We start from the raw sequence: 17628 nt of genomic DNA, 5'->3' as shown, positions 1-17628 counted from the left end.
AATGCCTTTATTATCGTTCTGTGTCGAATAAGGTCGCAATTATTTGCTTGTATGTAGATGACATGTTGATTATTGGTTCCGATCTCTCTGTAGTGAGTGACGTGAAACTAACATTGGGTAAAGAATTTGACATGAAAGACCTGGGTGTTGTTGACACCATTCTTGGTATGAAAGTAAGTTTTGACAGGCAAGGAATTTTCCTTAGCCAGGCCCATTATATTGAAAAACTACTTTCTATATGGGGATGCAGTGAGTGCAAACCGATTGAGACACCATTTGATTATACCAAGAAACTGATCTCTAATGAAGGAGACAGTGTGAATCAGTTAGATTATTCTAGACTGATTGGTAGTCTCATGTATGCTATGAGTTGCACTAGGCCAGACATAGCCTTTACACTTGGCATGCTGAGTCGTTTTACTAGTAATCCTGGCCATGAGCATTGGGATGCTCTTATGAGGCTGATGAGATACCTTAAGGGTACTCAAAATTATGCTATTTGTTATGGTGGCCATCCTCCTGTCCTGGAAGGTTATTCTGATGCATCATGGGGCTCAGAATTAAGAGACAGTAAGTCTACAAGTGGTTATGTGTTTACCCTGTGTGGAGCTGCTGTTGCGTGGAAGTTGAAGAGACAGACTTGCATTGCGCTGTCATCTATGGAATCGGAACTTTATGCTCTTGCTTCAGCTGCAGATGAAGCAGAGTGGATAAAGAATCTGATTATGGACCTTCCACTAACTCGGTTAAGGATTAATTCCTTAAGTGTGTTCTGTGATAATCAAGCTACAATAACGATTGTGAAGAACTCACTCTTTAATAGTAAGAGGAGACATCTTAGGCTGAAACATGGCATGCTGAATTATCTCATTGAACACGGGACTATCAGTTTGATTGATGTGAGATCGAAGGATAATATGGCCGATGCTCTCACAAAAGGATTGAAAAAGGATCAAATATTCAAAATTGTAAGGGAGATGGGATTAAAGTCTGTATAGAAATGACTTAATGTCTATTATCCATGTTAATTTGAATATTTGAATCTTCCTCTTATGGCCCAGATAAGCACTTGATATGTTTTCTTTGATGTTTAGAGTTGTTGTATGTCATTCCATACATAGATGACATGCCCTTGTTTGAGTACGTTTGTACATTCCATACATAGATGATACAACTTAACTCAAATTTGGTTATCCCTTTTGGGAAGGGTTGGACATTCCATACATAGATGATTCAGCTTAACTCAAATTTGGATAAGATGACTGTAACATTCAAGTGAAACATGAAATTGTTCTTTGCAAAAGAAACTAGCTTGGTCTTGTTCTTTACTGAAACTTGACAATAATGAATAGTTATTTGCAAAAGAAGCTGTTTAGGTCTTGTTATTTATTAAAACTTGACAATGATGCTTATGGTGAGAGTGATACTGATACTTTTCAGCCATTTTGTATTGTTCTCAGTTCTTCTTCAGCTAGAACTATATACTTTCGTGGATTATGGAATTGTAATAAGTTCTTCTTTAGGTAGAACTAGATACTTTCTCGTTTACACTTTTGGTTGGATTCATTTAAATGAAATCCATTTTTGGTAATTCACAGGAATTGGCGAAAAAGGAGGAGCTTGTCTTGATTTGGACTTTGATGAGGATGACTTACTTGATGAGTAAATCTTCTAAAGTCACGAAGACTATGCTTTCATGCAATATGTATAGAGTTCATTTTTGTGGAACTTTATTTTGGATCTCGATGAGAATCATACCCCATGAATGAATTCATCTAAGATCAATGGGGTTCACTTATATGTACAACTACCTTTTGGTTGAGTTTAGATTGTATCTAAAACTCTTTGTTAATCATAAAAGTATTCGTGTTTTCAGATGGATTACAAATCTTTATGATATGGTGATGTGGATGATTCAATATTTTGTTTGAACATCACACTATCTATCTATTCAGTGATGTTATATGTAGAACATAGAAGGAGATTGTTAGATATGTTCTAATATATAAGCCCATTAGATAATGGACTAGGTGTTGTGGGCCCACATGGGCTGGAGCCCATTAGCCTTTAAACCCATATTTAAACTTCTTAAATAGGGACTGGGGGCAGCTGTCGTTCTATTCCAAACTTGATAGAATGGAGAGCAATGCTTCAAGTCTATCTTTTTTACTCAACCGACATTCTCTCTTCCACCGCCTCAACAAGAGGGTGGGTCATGACACTTCGCATAACGTTAACCAGATTATCATTTCTCTTTATGGACTTTGTTCGCATGACTAGCTTAGGGTGATCGATCTGTTAATCTATTCATGGCTACCTAATTCAAATCTAGATGGCCCAGCGCATTCTCATACATTAAGCACTCCCTTATTTATTACATTACGCTATTATAATTCCTGTTTTGGGACCAGGGTAGAACTCAGCCTTAAAGCTAGCCATTAAGGAGAGGGTGTCCAAGCCCTTATAAGCACATCCACATATTGTTACTTTTTCTATGTGGGATACTTGCTTTTGTGTGGAACCCCAGACAAAAGGACAATCTCGCCCCTCCACGCGGCAGCAATATGGGAACTACGAGATCTTGTCAAATTTCACCGTCCTCGGAGGTACATTGAGGTTACTGAGTTCTTGCACTAATAAGGTTACCACGCCCCGGCTCTGGTACCACTAGTTGAGACCCGGGTAGAACTCACCGTTAAAAGCTAGTCCAAGCCCTTAGAAGCCCATCAACATCTTGTTACTTATTGGATATTTGCTTTTGTGTGGAACCCCAATACCCTAAATACTATCAACAATCAACCAAAATTGTGTTTACTATCACCTCCATACGCCGTCCTCAGGAGCTCACTTTGTGGCAACTTTCACTCTGGCCTTTTCTTTTCAAGTATCCCTTTCCACTGGTTGCCCTCTTGATAAAATGTGTTAGGCTAGGCCCTTTAAACCTGTCTTGTACCAAGTTGGGTCTCAGCTAGTCTCATACCTAAGCAGGCCCCACTTAGGATCTTACCTGATCCAATCGTATCCAAGTTGCACATGAGCCGATTAAAAAAAAGTTGCGGTGGCCCCAAAACAATTCATTTTTTTCTTTATACGATTTAGATTAAAATCATTTAATTGTGGTTAATTTAGAGGGATGTTATCATGAATAGAAGATCCTTCTATGTAAAAATGGAATTAGAAGAGGGTTGGTTCAAGATCTCTTACAAATATTTTTCTTTCCAAACTTTTCCAGAAAATTAGAACAGGAAGTGATAGATTCTCTCCATTTTTTCAACTTGGGACAGCCCCCATTTGTTTATTTATGACTGCCCTTTTACACAGAAGGGGGCTGTCACGAGTTAAAAAAAAGGGCAAATATATAATTTCCCTTCGTCTGATTGGGAAATTCTTCTTTCCAAACCTAGAACCGAACCATAAGTAAGTAGGTCTGTATTCCAAACCTAGTTGAGAAAGCAGGGTCAAGCACTATAAATATCAAAGAGACTCTACATCTGAAAACCCTAAAACCTTCACGGGCTAACGAAACCCTAGCCAAAGCCAATGCCCTGAAACGGTTGTTCTCTCTCATATATTCCTCCCTTTTATTTTCTTTGAATTTTCATTTGTTTGTTTTTTTATATTTCCATGAGAGGAGTTAGGGCAAAGATGATGAGTGCTTCTTCTGACACCTCTTGTATGAGAGGAGGTCTCGTTTTTTGGGGCCTCTTCTTTGAGCAAAGTAGCAACTATCTGAGCCCACTCTACCACTCCTCTCTTCTTTCATCTTTTTTTTTTTAAATCTATATATTTATCTCCGTTTTCTCTCTTTTGGGAGATGATAAATTCGCACCCCCTGTAGGATTATTCGCACCCTGGTTTGGGTGATATGACGTGAATAAATTTTAACGCTTTTTGACGTCAAATAGCGTTAGAGTGGTGCGAATAATCTAAAGAGATTTTTCCCTTGTAGCTGATATTTTGATTTTCTGTCCTTGTTTCTTAGGATGATCCCAGCCCTCCGATCTATAGAGGTTTCCATAATGTGCAGTTCCTCTAGTTTGATCAATGACCCCATTTCTTCAAAACAGATGGGCCTCATTTAGTTACTCAACTTAAGGCCCGGCCCAGTCATTTTAGGATTAGGGTTTTGCCCATGTTCTAGGGTTTCATCTGCATTGTTGTTGTGGCTCTATAAATAGGGCATTTTCGAACTCTACAATCTATTCTTGGTGATGGGTCGAGGCCATTGTCCTCTCCACAGGTCTGCCTCTTCTTTTTCCTTCACTTTTTCCTCTTTTGTTTTCAAATTTCTAACTTTTTATTCTTCTTCTTACTTTGTTTTCAAATTTAAAGGAAGGAGAGTCAAGTGATGAGAAAAATACTGCAACAATATGATCCTATCTCTTTCCGTGATTCTTTGTATTTAAGTCTCTGATGATCCCTTCTTAGGCTTTCTTCATATTTCAATTTTTAATTTGTTCTTCTTTTCAATCTTTATTAGATCTCTTATTTATGAAATCGATTTGATGGGTTTGTGGGAGATGATGATGAATCTTTTTGGTCCGTGTTTCTGAATAAATCTTGACTGATACATTTTACCTACTTCTGATCCCAAAACACCCTTTAATATTCTTATTTTTAGTTTTTGTAAGGGTTTTTTAGGGTTATTCAGAATCGCAAGATTTTAGGGTTTTAAGTGGTTTTTTTTTCTTCCTTTTTAGGGTTTTTCAGAATACCAAGATTTTAGGGTTTTTTTTTAGTGTTTTTCAGAATAGCAAAGAAAAAAAAACTTTTAGCTGCTATGGAAGATTGGGTTATTTTTAGGGTTTTTGTTTTGGCTCGATGATTGAAAGCCTTTGAAGGCAATATACGCTATTCTGAAGAAGATAAGGGATGAAAGCAGAGAAGATGAATATGAGAGCTAATTCTAGTTCTTCTTTTATTTTATTTTTATCCAACTTTTCTTGTTAATGATTTTTGCCTTATGTTGATGTGTTTTATTTTGTGATCTGCCGGGATGAATTCTGAAATATCTTCACATGTCAGACTTCAGAGATTTTTCACAAAATCTATGAGAAGACAATTTCATTTTCTGAGCAGAAGTTTTGATTTAATGTTAAGTGAATTAAAATTAATCCCTTGTGCTGCTTTTTTTTTTCTTTACTTTTGTTTTGCATATTCCAATTAGCTTGACTAATTAATTACTTAAGCATTAACATGAAAATGTTCATATTTGTATAGATTGGCTTCTAAATTGCGTAATATTGGTGATTGAAACTTTTGAATCTTGTAATTTGACAATGAATTCTTTAGAATGCAATTAGCTACTGAAGAGTGAAGAGTTAATTTTGGTTAATTTTAAGGAAAATAATCAACATACACATGGACCTACTGCCATGAGCATGGTTATCAGATGGACCTACTGGTTATAATGATGGTTATATATCGAGACCTTCAAACCTCAAATGAAATAACGGCAGGGATCATCCGATGAGGGTCAGCAAAAGAATGGGCTGGACTTATTATCATAACTTTTGCACGTTCAATGTATGTATGCAATTGCTCATTTTGTACCCCATGCTACATACCACCGACGATTAATCCACCCCGCTGATGTTGTCTACATACCTTTCTACAAATGATCAAAACCTCATGGTAACTTATGCCTCATGATTTGTAAGGTTTAATGGGGGTTGGAGTACATGTTTCGAACACATCTAGAAGAGGCCAACATTAATCTAGACAGTTTCCGGCTACACAACTTGAACCACGCCGGAGAATCGGTTATGACATTACCGGAAAACCGGGTCTGCATTCCCATCAGCCTCTCTAGCTCGGTCGCCTCTTCGCCTCGATCTATCACACGATCAAAACAAATGTACCTCCCACACGCTCCATTGCCCATTGCTTCGTACACACGCACGTGTGCCTCTGCTACTCTACTAACATCAACAGTGGCTAACAATCCATCTAAATACATCTCTTGTGCCCCTGCATGTCAGGGAAGAAAAATAAGCATTGGACAAATAATAGTATACTGTAAGTACAGTTCACCCAGGTCAATTACATATCAGATATGGCTTAACACCCAAACATTTGTAGCAAGGGTGCAACTCGGGCGGGTTGGGTCGGGGTGAGGCCAACTCTAGCTCAAGCCAAGGTAGCATTACCTCAACCCTAGTCCAACCCAACTCGAGTCTTGGGTCAGAGAGGGTCAACCCAAGCCCAACCTCTCTCTAAATCTCTCGATCCTAACCTAAACTTTCTAACCCATTTTTTACAAAATTGGGTCGGGTTGGGTTCCGATTGGCCGAAGACAAAAACATAAAAATTAATACCAAAAAAAAAAAAAAAACCCATACCCTTAGATTATGACAATCGCAATAAAATTAGAGAATGGGGTCAGGTCGGGTCGGGTTGCCTATGGGTTCAACCCTAACCCCATCAGAAATTAAATGCCGATGGGTTTTCCCAACCTTAACCCAAACCAACCCTAGGAAATATCAACCCTATCCAAGCCGAAATCGGTTGAACCTGTCGGTTTCAAGTTGAACCCAACCGAAGTTGCACCCCTAATTTGAAGATGAGAGGGGTGCCAATGTCAAAATAACGAAGTTTGAATGGCAATTGGACAATCTTAACATTCAATAATATGATGTTTTGGTTGGTAAATGTAGACAGTTAACTACTAGTTTTTATCGGTCCACATTCAATTGTTCAATTGGAGTGACATTTGGACGAGTGGAGATCCAACATAGACAGAGAGATGGTCTGGATCAAACCAAAAGGGTGGGGTCCACTAAGTAAATGACAAATAAATAGAAAAGATAGAAGGACTGGTGCGGATACCTTTGAGGTAAGCGATGGATGCTGTGGAATTTCTAACAGTGAAAGAAGGGCCAGTGATAAGGGCAGTGCAAATGGTGGCTAATTTCACGTCGCTTTCTCCTGCCACTCTCCATGCAGCTCTCTCTGCCTTTGTCTTACCCAACGCAAACCATAGCTGAAAACCAAATAAAAAACATGAAGCTGTTAGATAACAAAGACCCCTTTTGATAGAAAAATTTGTTGAGGAAAAAATTTTCCTTCGACAATTTAGAGGAAAATGATAAGATTATGGTTAAGGAAAAATTGCCTGTGGGGGACACCAAAATACAAGAATTGTTAACGGGGGACACACTTTTGAAAATTTGTTAAAGATGGTTGATATCCTCTTTTTGAGAGTTTGATTGCCCCATTTAGTGGCTTGATAACCCCCTTTTAGAGACTTGATAACCCCCATTTCGTCCCTCTCTAACAATTTTTCAAAAGTGGGTCCCCTGTTGGCAATTCTCGTATGTTGATGTCCCATATTGGCAATTTTTCCTATGGTTAATTTAGAGGGATATTATCATAAATGAAAGGTCTCTCTACAAAAAAATCGAATAGGGTCAGTTTAAGTTTTCTTACTACGTGAGAAAGAAAGTAACCTTTACAAATATTTTTCCTTCTCCAGAAAATTCTTGCAATCCAAATAAGAATTAGGTGAGACCTAACCTAGAATGGGATACAAATAAGGAACAATTACCAATGGGGGACAAAATTTAAGCGAAATTATCAACATGACCCATCCTTTTAAGAAATTATCAACGCATTGTTTCATTGGCCCAGCAAGAGAACTTTGTAGATGATGGTCACATCAAGTTGCCCATTAGTCTCTTCGCATTTTGAAAATTTAATCCTTTAAGTAAATGTATTACTGTCATTTTTTGCAATCATTTTGCTTAATAAAATAAAACTCTGTGTTGAAAAAACTTTCCAACTATAATGAGAATTCATAAAGAAGCCAATTACTATTTAAGAGTTTTTAAAATTTTCATGACTCAAGGTTTCCATCAAAGACTACAAGGCATTGGTGGGCGACTTTTTTTTATGGTTTCTAGTGAACTTGAATTCACTCATCAACACAGCTAATATGTTGGACTTTTCGCTGTTAAGATTAATGAGAACGACTATGGGGAAAAGTCATTGTTATTTTTTTGGAAAAATTGCCAATGGAGGACATCAAAATATGAGAATTGCCAACCGGGCACACACTTTTGAAAAATTGTTAAAGAGGGTTGATAACCCCCTTTTGAGAGTTTGATAACCCCACATAGAGGGTTGTTAACCCTCTTTTAGAGACTTGATAACCCCCATTTCGTCACTCTCTAACAATTTTTCAAAAGTGTGTCCTCCGTCGGCAATTTTCATATTTTGATGCCCCCCATTGGCAATTCTTCCATATTTTTTTGGTAGGTAAGCTGGGATGGAACCTGAGACCCCTCTACCATTGAGATACTGCCCCAACCCTAAAAAAAAGTCACTGTTGATTATTAGTAAAAGATATTTTTTGATGGGCAAAAGGGGTGCAATATGTGAAATTAAGTTAAGCCGGGATCTTGTAGAAGAGCTCAAGGAGGTCACTTCACACATCCACGCGGTGTTGGTCTCATCCCAAAAGGACCTCTCATGCATACGATAAAGAAATTAATACAAAAATCAACCATTTAGCTTTTTTTAACATAACCCTAGACGAGACTTGGTAGATCAAGGGCCTAGATCCACCCCCCTTTCTTCTTAATGACATTTTGCCAAATGACTTGTAATTGCCATTGGATCAACGTATCTAATCAACTAAATTAGTAAATTAGGTGAAGTGAGGCCAAATAAATATCTTCTAGAAACGAGAATAAAAGTGAGTAGTCATTTTTCATACCTTCTTTTGCGTGCAAAGGGTTTCATCAGTCCAACAAGTTTCATCGAGAATGTGAGGGAGATTATGATTGTTTCGCCACACACACGCCAATAGAGAGGACGTCAAGACACATTTTCTAACTGATTCCGTCCTCACGCATGCTTCCATCACTTTCTCAGTTGCTCTACATTCCAACTCTGCCATGCATTTCTAGAGAGTGATGATATATATGTTAGAGTGAGAAAATGAAATTCTATATCACATGTGAAAAGCTTCTATCAGTCGCTGGAATTGGCATCTTATTATGTTACGTGCCTAATTGGCCGTAACAGAATTAAATAGAGAAAAAAGATAGAAAGAGGTGATCGAATGGTTGATTCGAGGCAACCGGACCTGACCTCCTAGTGGGTCAAATCGAGAGGTACCATGACTGTCCAAGAAGTGTAAATTTCTCTTCTCCTCTCATTTCATTGAATCAAACAACTTAAATACAAGCACAAATGTGTGCCACATCACTAACCAATTTGCCCACTTCCATAATCCACTACCACAAACTTTACCTACTAACATGACACGTAATGAAACTAACACCCACAACCTTACATGACTTACTACGTAATAACTTCTTTGCAACTACAACACATACACTGTAAAGAGGTATATATCATATTCCCGTTCCGCCTTATTCCAACATTCGGTTCAAAAAACAAAGGGCAGAAATGACATTGGGGTATAATTAAAGGAGAAGAAATTAAGGAAAAGGTTTGGAAGAAAGATCCAAAGTGGTATGCAATAGAAGATTCAAACCGCAGACCAGGTGATTAAAATAAGAATTGGGATTGGATGCCGATTTTGATACTTAATTTTTAAGGGCAGATTAGTCATTTCAAGATCACTAATAAAAATTAATTATAAGGTGAGAAAGAGAAAGAGTTATGTGATGGGAGAGCTCAACAATTGTTGAGAATGTGCGATGTGTGCCGAATAAACAAACAAAAGATCTCCGTTTTTGTTGATTTTTCCTAAACCTTAGTGCTGGCTTAGGTCACTTGTGTTGTGATGTTGACGCGAGAATCCATATGTTCTATCCCCTGCTCTCGGTCTTACTCTCGGTCATGCTAAACCGTTGATCGATGCTTTGATGAAGAAATACATAAATCAGAGCATTAGAATCGTCTAATAGGAGTGGAGATTGTTGCATATCTAATGGTTAGGTTCATTGAGCAAGTGGGCCCCACATGTACTTCTACCTGCTCGTATAGTAAAAATATACGCATGCATCCCAAAAAATCCTTGATAAAATGAAGAGTGTCAATATCAGGATAAAGGGGTACGACAGATATCCTTTCCTTGTCTACGATACTATAATGGCAAACCTTGGTCCTTGGGTGCCCACAATATTATTAAAGCCTCATATAAAGGGAAATGACATCTGCGCAGACAAGTGCACTTGTTTGTAGCACTACACTTGTTTGCTCTTTAAACCCTTTACAAGTGGAGCGCTTGTTTATCGAGACACCTTCGAGCACATGTCATTTCCCTATATAAATCCCATGTAAATATTCTTTGGGAAATAATATAGTTGCCCTCTTTTCTTCCCCGGGTGACCCTCTCTCATGCCTTTTGTGCGAAAGTCCCTAGCAAATCCAAAACTATAAATGGAAATCATGGGCGGCTCCTCAGATATTAAAACCTCATAAATGAGAAGGGGTTTTTGCAAAAGAAGTCTCCCACATTGCCATATTTGCAAAAGCAGGCTTCTAGTCTGTGACATATTTTTGTGGCTAAATTACCCATGTTAGATTCTTTTTTGCTCATAAAATGACCAAAATCTATATTATATACTAAACGTCTCTTTACTTTGTCCTTGGTCCTCTAGATGGGAAATTTTTACCATGAAAAGGTCAAGGAAAACGTTTCATGAAAACGGCCTAAGTAGTGAACCACTCTCATGAAAAACGTTAAAGGGGCGATTTTATCCATTTACTGCCCCATGGAAAAACATTACTAGAATTTTTTCTGTAGTAGATTCTTTTACACCTCATGCATAGAATGGTTGGGGCCATCATCCTACAACAGATGTTTTGATTAGGCCCATCATTTTACTCCCACACATAGCATGGGTAGGGCCCACCTTTTCCACTTCAGGTTTTGACATGGTAGGGAACACCATCTCTACCCAAACCCATAGCCCATGCATATGGCAGGGGCAAGCATTTTACATCCATGAGTGGGCCTACCATCTCCGCTCAAATCCATTCATACGGTGGCTCCCACCATTTACACCATGGTTTGATAAGGTGGGTTCCGCCAACTCCAATCATACTCATGTATTGGTGGAGCCCAAATTTTTACCTCATGTTTAGATGGGGACATGGGGTGGGGTCTCAAAATCGGTCAAAGGGTAAGAACAGTGAAAAATGGGATAACTTTATCATTTCCTAAAGGGAATTGCTAGCGTCCATCGCAAAAGGCATTTCGAGGCTGGTCTGTCGCATGTCAGACCACCCACCTTTGCCATGGACCCTAGCAAATCCCTTTCCCAAAATTTCAAGGTTTTTTTCACTCAAAATGTGATGACTCTATTTGTGAATTGCCAAACTAGAAGACTGTTTTTGCAAATAATGCAATGTAGGACACTACTTTTGCCAGAAAAAAAAAAAAAAAAAAAACCCTATTAAATAACTTAAAATGTAAATTTCGTTACATTTCTAATCTCGTGGTAATAAAAATTTAAGGGTATCAACTTCCAAAAATAAGAGAGGTAGGAGATATTTACCGAATAGCCAGAGAGGCCCCCAAGGTCTACGAAAGCAGAGGTGTGGAAAACTCCACGGCAGCCATGAAAAGCTTCACATAAACTGTCTAATTCTGTCACTTTCGCCATTACTGCCGAAACCCTATCATTCCCTCTCCCCCCAAATATCTCCATTTCTCTCAGCTTCTCCAAATCCTCTGTATTTCCAAAAAACAACAACAAAATTAAAAAAAAAAGAAAATAACATTAAAGACGAAATTTTATGATAAGCCCAATTCTTTCTTTGTGGTTTTCAGTATAGATGACTATAAAGGCAAAGAGAAACATGATCTTAGAAGTGATTTTCACAGAATAAAGAGATTGATGTGGTATTTAGAGGCTTATCAATATATTTTTTTTAAAGTTAACTCTTGAATTATATGACCATTTTTTAAGAATACTGATATAGGCTCTACAATGTTTAGATAATTGTACTAACTCATGTTGTCTTTTATCATTTAAACATCTGTCAAAGGTTATTACCGTTCTCAAAAAGCTCTTAGAAGCCAATTAAAACAGAAAAGACAAGCATAGTTTGTGCAATTATCAAAACATGGTAGTGGGCCTTCATAAATTCCCAATGACTAATTGAAAATATTTTGCAGATTAGGGATATATGAAAAAGAAAAGAAAAGAAAAACTCAGATTAAATGTATTGCATTAAGTCTTCAAATTAGCAGAAAATCCGGTCACTTTGTATAGAATAAGTAAGCAAGCAAGAGAAGACGTGCATAATTCACGGAGTGCCAATAAGATCTCTTGTTAAAGAAACAGAGAGTGCGAATATCAAAATAGGGGTCTTCAAATTCCAGTATCCTCTGTTTTGTTACCTTGGTTTTCCACGGCAAGACGAACCGAATACCCTCGATTCAAGAGAAGGTTAACGATCGCAAAACCCAGATAAGAAATCCCACTCGTAACACAAACCAATCTCTCTGATTCTTCTTCTTCTTCTTCTTCCCCTTCATCTTCTGTCAAATTACGTTTGATGCCCTTACGACCGATCGTCTGCAAAAGCTGCCGATGGATTTCTTCTAGCTCGGCCTTTCGACTCTCCGTCGTCCGTACGATCCCCATCTTCAGATTGCAAAAAAACAAAACGGAATTTTTCAGGATAGAGGAAGGACAGTAAGGTGGGATTTATTGAAGTGGCATTTGTAGAAGGAAATAATAAATTCGCCCCCCGCCCCGCCCCGCAGGATGATTCGCATCCCTTGTAACGTGAATTGTGTCAGACTTTTAACGCTTTCTGACGTCAAATGACTCTCAAGTCACGTTATAAGGGTGCGAATCATTCTACAGCAGGTGCGAATATATTATCATACTTTTGTTAAAGGTCCCTGTTTTTTGATAATTGCACCCCAATCGTCGTTATTGACTTTTCTCATTATCATCTACCGCCCTTTTCTTTCCCCCCGGCTATTCACGCATGAAGATCGTCGTATGTATGCTCGACTTCGGTTGCCGGTGCAATAGGTAGGAGTACATTATGGCAGGATCAGTCACCCGGGCAAACCAACCCTCTTCGAAATTGCGAGTTAGAGAGATCTGAACCGTTCATAAAAGCGTGTATTGCTTTTAACGTTAACGTGGGGGTGTGACCTCATTGTAATAAAAAGGGGGGGCGCCCTTGGCATAATAGGTCTTTATCTTTGATTAGTTAGAGAGATCTGAACCGTTCATTTGACCGATCTGGATTTGAATCTTTTATGGTCAGAAAATCAAGCTAATCGCCCCATTCTAATATTCAAAGGTCTTATATTTTATTTGATTTGATTAGATAGATAGAACTGAACCGTCCATTTGACAGATACTATACTGACTTTGAATCTCCAATGGTCAGAAAATGAAGCTAATCATGTTCATTAATAATTGTAATGGACGGTCAAAAACTAGATCTACATCTACAACAAAGGAAGGGGTGTGAATATCAATTTTCACATGAAAAGGAAGTGTGGAAATTTTAAATTCCTCTATTTTGTAGTCTGCAGTCTGCACATGTTATGGCTTGGCGGGATCCACCGGAGAAGTGATAGCTGTCATGCCAAAAGTGCCTGAAACGGCTCGGCTTGTTGATCTTGTGACTAGATGGCTGCTTCTATACGGGCTGAAACCCGACATTTTTTATCAATCTTTTTTTGTAAGTTTAAATACTCGGGTTGGGTTGGGTTGGGCCGGGTTGAACTCAGATTGGTTTGGATTCAGGTTGAGAAAAAGGGTTGCTTGGGTCATGTCATGTCGGGTTGACCTCTTCGGGTTGGAATAAAGGGTTCCTCGGGTTCCCAACCCGAATCATAACCAAAATCAAAATAGAATCATAACCAAAATCAAAATCTAAATAAAAAACTGAAACAAGAATCATAACCAAAATCAAAATAGAATCAAAATCATAGCCAAATGTGCCGTTAGTCGTATAATGAAAGAACATTAGTGTTGAGACTTGACAGAGAAGGGGGAGGGGAGGGTATAAGTGTAATTTGAGCATTGAAAGAGAGGCTCAGTTGGACTGGAGCCAAGCTGAAGCCGAGAGGTTTTCGTTCACTTGACCGTATGCCCGTATGCAGCGGGGCACGTCAAGAGAACGAACGAGGCCATGTGACTGCGGGGCCCATAGCCAACGTGGATTGATACTTTTTCGTCTCATTTCCTACGTGGCATATCGAGAACTATCTATTGGCTAAAAAGATCAAGGAAAAAATGTCTCTACTAAATGATTGCTTGGCTGTGAATCTAATCACCGTCCGATCATCTCAACACAAGATCTAGGCTCCATGTCATGCCAACACTTTGTGAAAAAAGCCACAACAGGTGGGCCCTTTGCAAATATAAAAGAGAAAATCCATTGCATTAGATTAGGGGCACACCGTGAAAAATATCTTCACTTGCTAAAAACAAGGGAAATGTTATCAGCACTACTGTATTTTGATGAGGGCACTCTCACTTTATTAAAAGTACAGCATGGCCCGCACCATAGGATGATCCAAACCGTCCATTAGACGGGCCACTGCCTACACAGGTTGTGCCCCAAAAATTATTTCCATAGGTTGATCCCAACCCTCCGATCTATATAGAGTTAGGATCAACCCTCTAACATTCAGATCGGAGGGTTAGGATCAGCCAACCTATTTCAGCCGTGGCCCATCTAATGGACGGTTTGGATCATCCTATGGTGAAGGCAGTACCGTACTTTTAATAAAGTGAGGAGTGCCCTCATCAAAATACAGTAGTGCTGATAACATTTCCCAAAAACAATTCGTACCCAATAACTTATTTTGGTCAAACTAGCATTGAAAGCACTTGTGGCCTGTGAATAAACAAAGTCTGTGTGGAAAACTGGAAAACAGAAATTCAATGGAAGCTTAAGAAGAAGTGTGAATAGAGATGGTTTCTGACCAAGATACCCCTAATAAGAAGGGATCCTTATCCTCCGCATATTATACAGTTAGGACAAAAATTATGAATATTTTAAATTTGAATTTAGGGTGATGATATCCTCCCCGCCCCCGCGCCCCTACATTACTCATGCGCCCTCCTTACAACGTGATTTGACGTTAAAAAGCATTAAAGTTGCCCACTTTTGACGTTAAATCACGTTATAAGGGGAGCGCATGCGTAACGCAGGGGGAGTGAAAATATCATCTCCCTTGAATTTAAGATAGGTTAATTAGCGGGATAAGGTGAGATTGGATATCCATAATACTCCCCTTCAAGTTGACGTGTGATGGTGAAGAACAACTAGCTTGTTTAGTAAGAGGTGGGATGTTTCTCTTCTCAGAGCTTTCGTCAAAATGTCGGCAAGTTGTATCTTGGTGGAAATGTGAGGCGTTGGAATTAAGCCAGCTTGGATTTTCTCTATGATGAGATGGCAATCGATTTCTATGCTTTTCATTCTTTTGTAAAACATTGGATTTGTTGAAATTTGCAAGGCCACTTGATTGGCTGTGGATGAAGGATGCCAAAATCTGAAGAATAAGGCTTTAGGCTAGGGATGCAACTAGAGTAAATTTTTGGGAGTTTGGGTTGAGCTTTTACCTTAAAATCAGGTCGGGTTCGAGTTGATTCAAATTCATTTTCAGCAAAAGCTCAACCCCTATTTTAAGACATCAATTCACAAGCGGTGGTTGCCATGGAGCGATATTCAGCCCATGCAGAAGAAGACCGAGAAACCATTATTTGTTTTGATGGTTAGCAGCAGGTGACATCAAAAGGGTTTGATGAGGTGTAAAGTGATGAGCATTGAGAAAAGTTGCTTATATTGGCTCAGAGTGATAGGTGGAAAGGTAGGTGTTTGTTGCAGGTGCATCCCTTGGGATTGCGAAGATCAACGGTCAAGATCGGTCCGGAACCCTCGGATCACCAATCCGACGACCAAGATCAACTATTTCAGCCTCCTCCAAGCCGAAACCAGCCTTTTATCCCTGCCATCTTTTCCAGCAACTATTTCGGCCACCTTCCATCCTACCTTTTTTCCCACTTACTCAGCCCCAACTCCACCCATTATTCATTTTTTGTACCCATCCAAATCATCTACCCGAGAGCTATACTCCTCGGCCCCAATACTACCCAAAATAACCACCAGCATCCCCCTTTAAAGTTTAATGAATTTCTTGACTTTCAGCCACCTCTAACCGAATCTTGAATCTTGTTTTAACCACCCAACAATTCTATCCATCCCTTAACCCAATCACACTTAAACCAGTCCCATATTTCCTATTCCCTCTATTGTAAAACCCAAAAGCAAGAACCCCTTGACACCCTCTTTATTCCCAGTTGATTACACCCATTCAAAACACTCACTTATTAGTTCTAAAACGCCACCCACTTTTACACCTTCTTGATCCCAAAATCAAATCTTCAAGAAAAGTCATAAGAATCCTTTTCTTGGTAAAAAACAAAGAGTCTTATCTAGTTCTTTAACATCCCCAAGAGACCTCCCGACATCCCATTCTCTTGATTCTTGAATTTGCCCAAACACCCGTTATCCGCCCCCGCATCAGTGTTCCTCCAGACGGTGAAGCATTTTGAGATTCATTAATAGCAAAGAGGAAGCTCACATTGTGGGCATGACTATTTCCTTGTTGTAGACAGTTGAATTTGTCGTTGGAAGAGTGTTTTGGATGTCCTTTGGAGTACCCATGAATGTCGCAACAGGTCTCTCAGGTGTGCCCTCCTTTCTGCAATGATCGCAATAGCGTCTCACCTTCAAGTGAACAACTTTTTGCCATTGTTCGATCCATTAGCGTCAAGGGTTGCAGCTTCAGAAGAAACTAGTTGTTACTTGTTACAACCATAGTCCTTTGTGTTTTTCTTCTTGGAGAACAAGAGGGTAGAGACTTTCCCAACATTGGGCAAAGGTTCCATGGCAAGAATTTGAGTACGGAGGGTCCTGAAAGACTCGTCCAAACCCATGAGAAAGTTATAGATTTTTCAGCTTGTCGGTACTCTTGTAGCTGTTTGAATGACCCACAAATACAATTGGGTATTTAGAGTATGAGCTCAGCTCATCCCATAACAACTTGAAAGAAGAAAAATAAGCAGCTAGAGACATCCGTTCTTGATCCAAGGTTGCAATGGGATGTCTATTTACATAAAAAATTTGTCCATTTCCTCGAGAAAACTGATCCTCAAGATCCAACCAAAGGTCTAGTGCAATCTTTGCATTGATGACACTGTCCGCAAGGTCTCGTACGAGACTGTTATATATGCATGACATGACCATGAGGTTACATCTCTCCCATCCTCTAACTTCAGATATTAGAGTAGATGGTTTTGGAAGAGATCCATCGACAAAACATTAACTTATTCTTGACTCCAAGAGCCACATTCATGCCAAGTTTCCAGGTGCCATAGCCCATAGCTATCACCAATATGAGCTTGTGATAAGGACATTACCTAGATTATCAAATGGGTGCAGATAATAATGGGATGATGCACCTGTGATGAAAGAGTTGTTGACATGTTAGTTTCTGTTCTGTTCTACTCTCCGTGTGACCTAGACATGACAAGTGATCAACACCATATATGTAGCAGTGACCAAGAAGGAAACAGCAAGGATGGACAAGTTGAGGTATAGAGATGTGATTGGAAAAAGAGAGAAAAATTGACAGAGTCTCACAAAAACCTGACAACTGATATT

General features: G+C 39.0%; 1 protein-coding gene and 5 non-coding genes across 6 annotated transcripts; 5 read left to right on the top strand and 1 right to left on the bottom strand.

The window, feature by feature from the left end:
- Positions 1-3638: 3638 nt before the first annotated feature.
- On the top strand, positions 3639-3736 carry LOC143885690 (small nucleolar RNA snoR1). The gene has a single exon (XR_013253555.1). It is a non-coding gene; the product is annotated as a small nucleolar RNA snoR1 (small nucleolar RNA).
- A 602-nt stretch (positions 3737-4338) lies between these two features.
- On the top strand, positions 4339-4419 carry LOC143885678 (small nucleolar RNA Z199). The gene has a single exon (XR_013253544.1). It is a non-coding gene; the product is annotated as a small nucleolar RNA Z199 (small nucleolar RNA).
- A 96-nt stretch (positions 4420-4515) lies between these two features.
- On the top strand, positions 4516-4592 carry LOC143885663 (small nucleolar RNA SNORD18). Its single transcript, XR_013253532.1, has one exon. It is a non-coding gene; the product is annotated as a small nucleolar RNA SNORD18 (small nucleolar RNA).
- A 223-nt stretch (positions 4593-4815) lies between these two features.
- LOC143885682 (small nucleolar RNA U54) lies at positions 4816-4902 on the top strand. The gene has a single exon (XR_013253548.1). It is a non-coding gene; the product is annotated as a small nucleolar RNA U54 (small nucleolar RNA).
- An 83-nt stretch (positions 4903-4985) lies between these two features.
- On the top strand, positions 4986-5082 carry LOC143885683 (small nucleolar RNA R64/Z200 family). The gene has a single exon (XR_013253549.1). It is a non-coding gene; the product is annotated as a small nucleolar RNA R64/Z200 family (small nucleolar RNA).
- Positions 5083-5476: 394 nt separating this feature from the next.
- Positions 5477-12674, bottom strand: LOC143884435 (NAD(P)-binding Rossmann-fold superfamily protein). Its single transcript, XM_077388006.1, has 5 exons — positions 12323-12674; positions 11475-11650; positions 8717-8905; positions 6829-6982; positions 5477-5970 (listed from the first exon to the last, which is right to left on the bottom strand). The coding sequence occupies exons 1-5, from the start codon at positions 12567-12569 to the stop codon at positions 5663-5665; spliced, it is 1074 nt and encodes a 357-aa protein (XP_077244121.1). The 5' UTR covers positions 12570-12674; the 3' UTR covers positions 5477-5662.
- Positions 12675-17628: the final 4954 nt, after the last annotated feature.

This window comes from Tasmannia lanceolata, unplaced genomic scaffold (genome assembly GCF_043159265.1).
Source record: "Tasmannia lanceolata isolate RefF3 unplaced genomic scaffold, GAP_Taslan_0.1 ptg000008l, whole genome shotgun sequence".
Lineage (NCBI taxonomy): Eukaryota > Viridiplantae > Streptophyta > Magnoliopsida > Canellales > Winteraceae > Tasmannia > Tasmannia lanceolata.
This window is presented reverse-complemented; position numbering and strand designations above follow the sequence as displayed.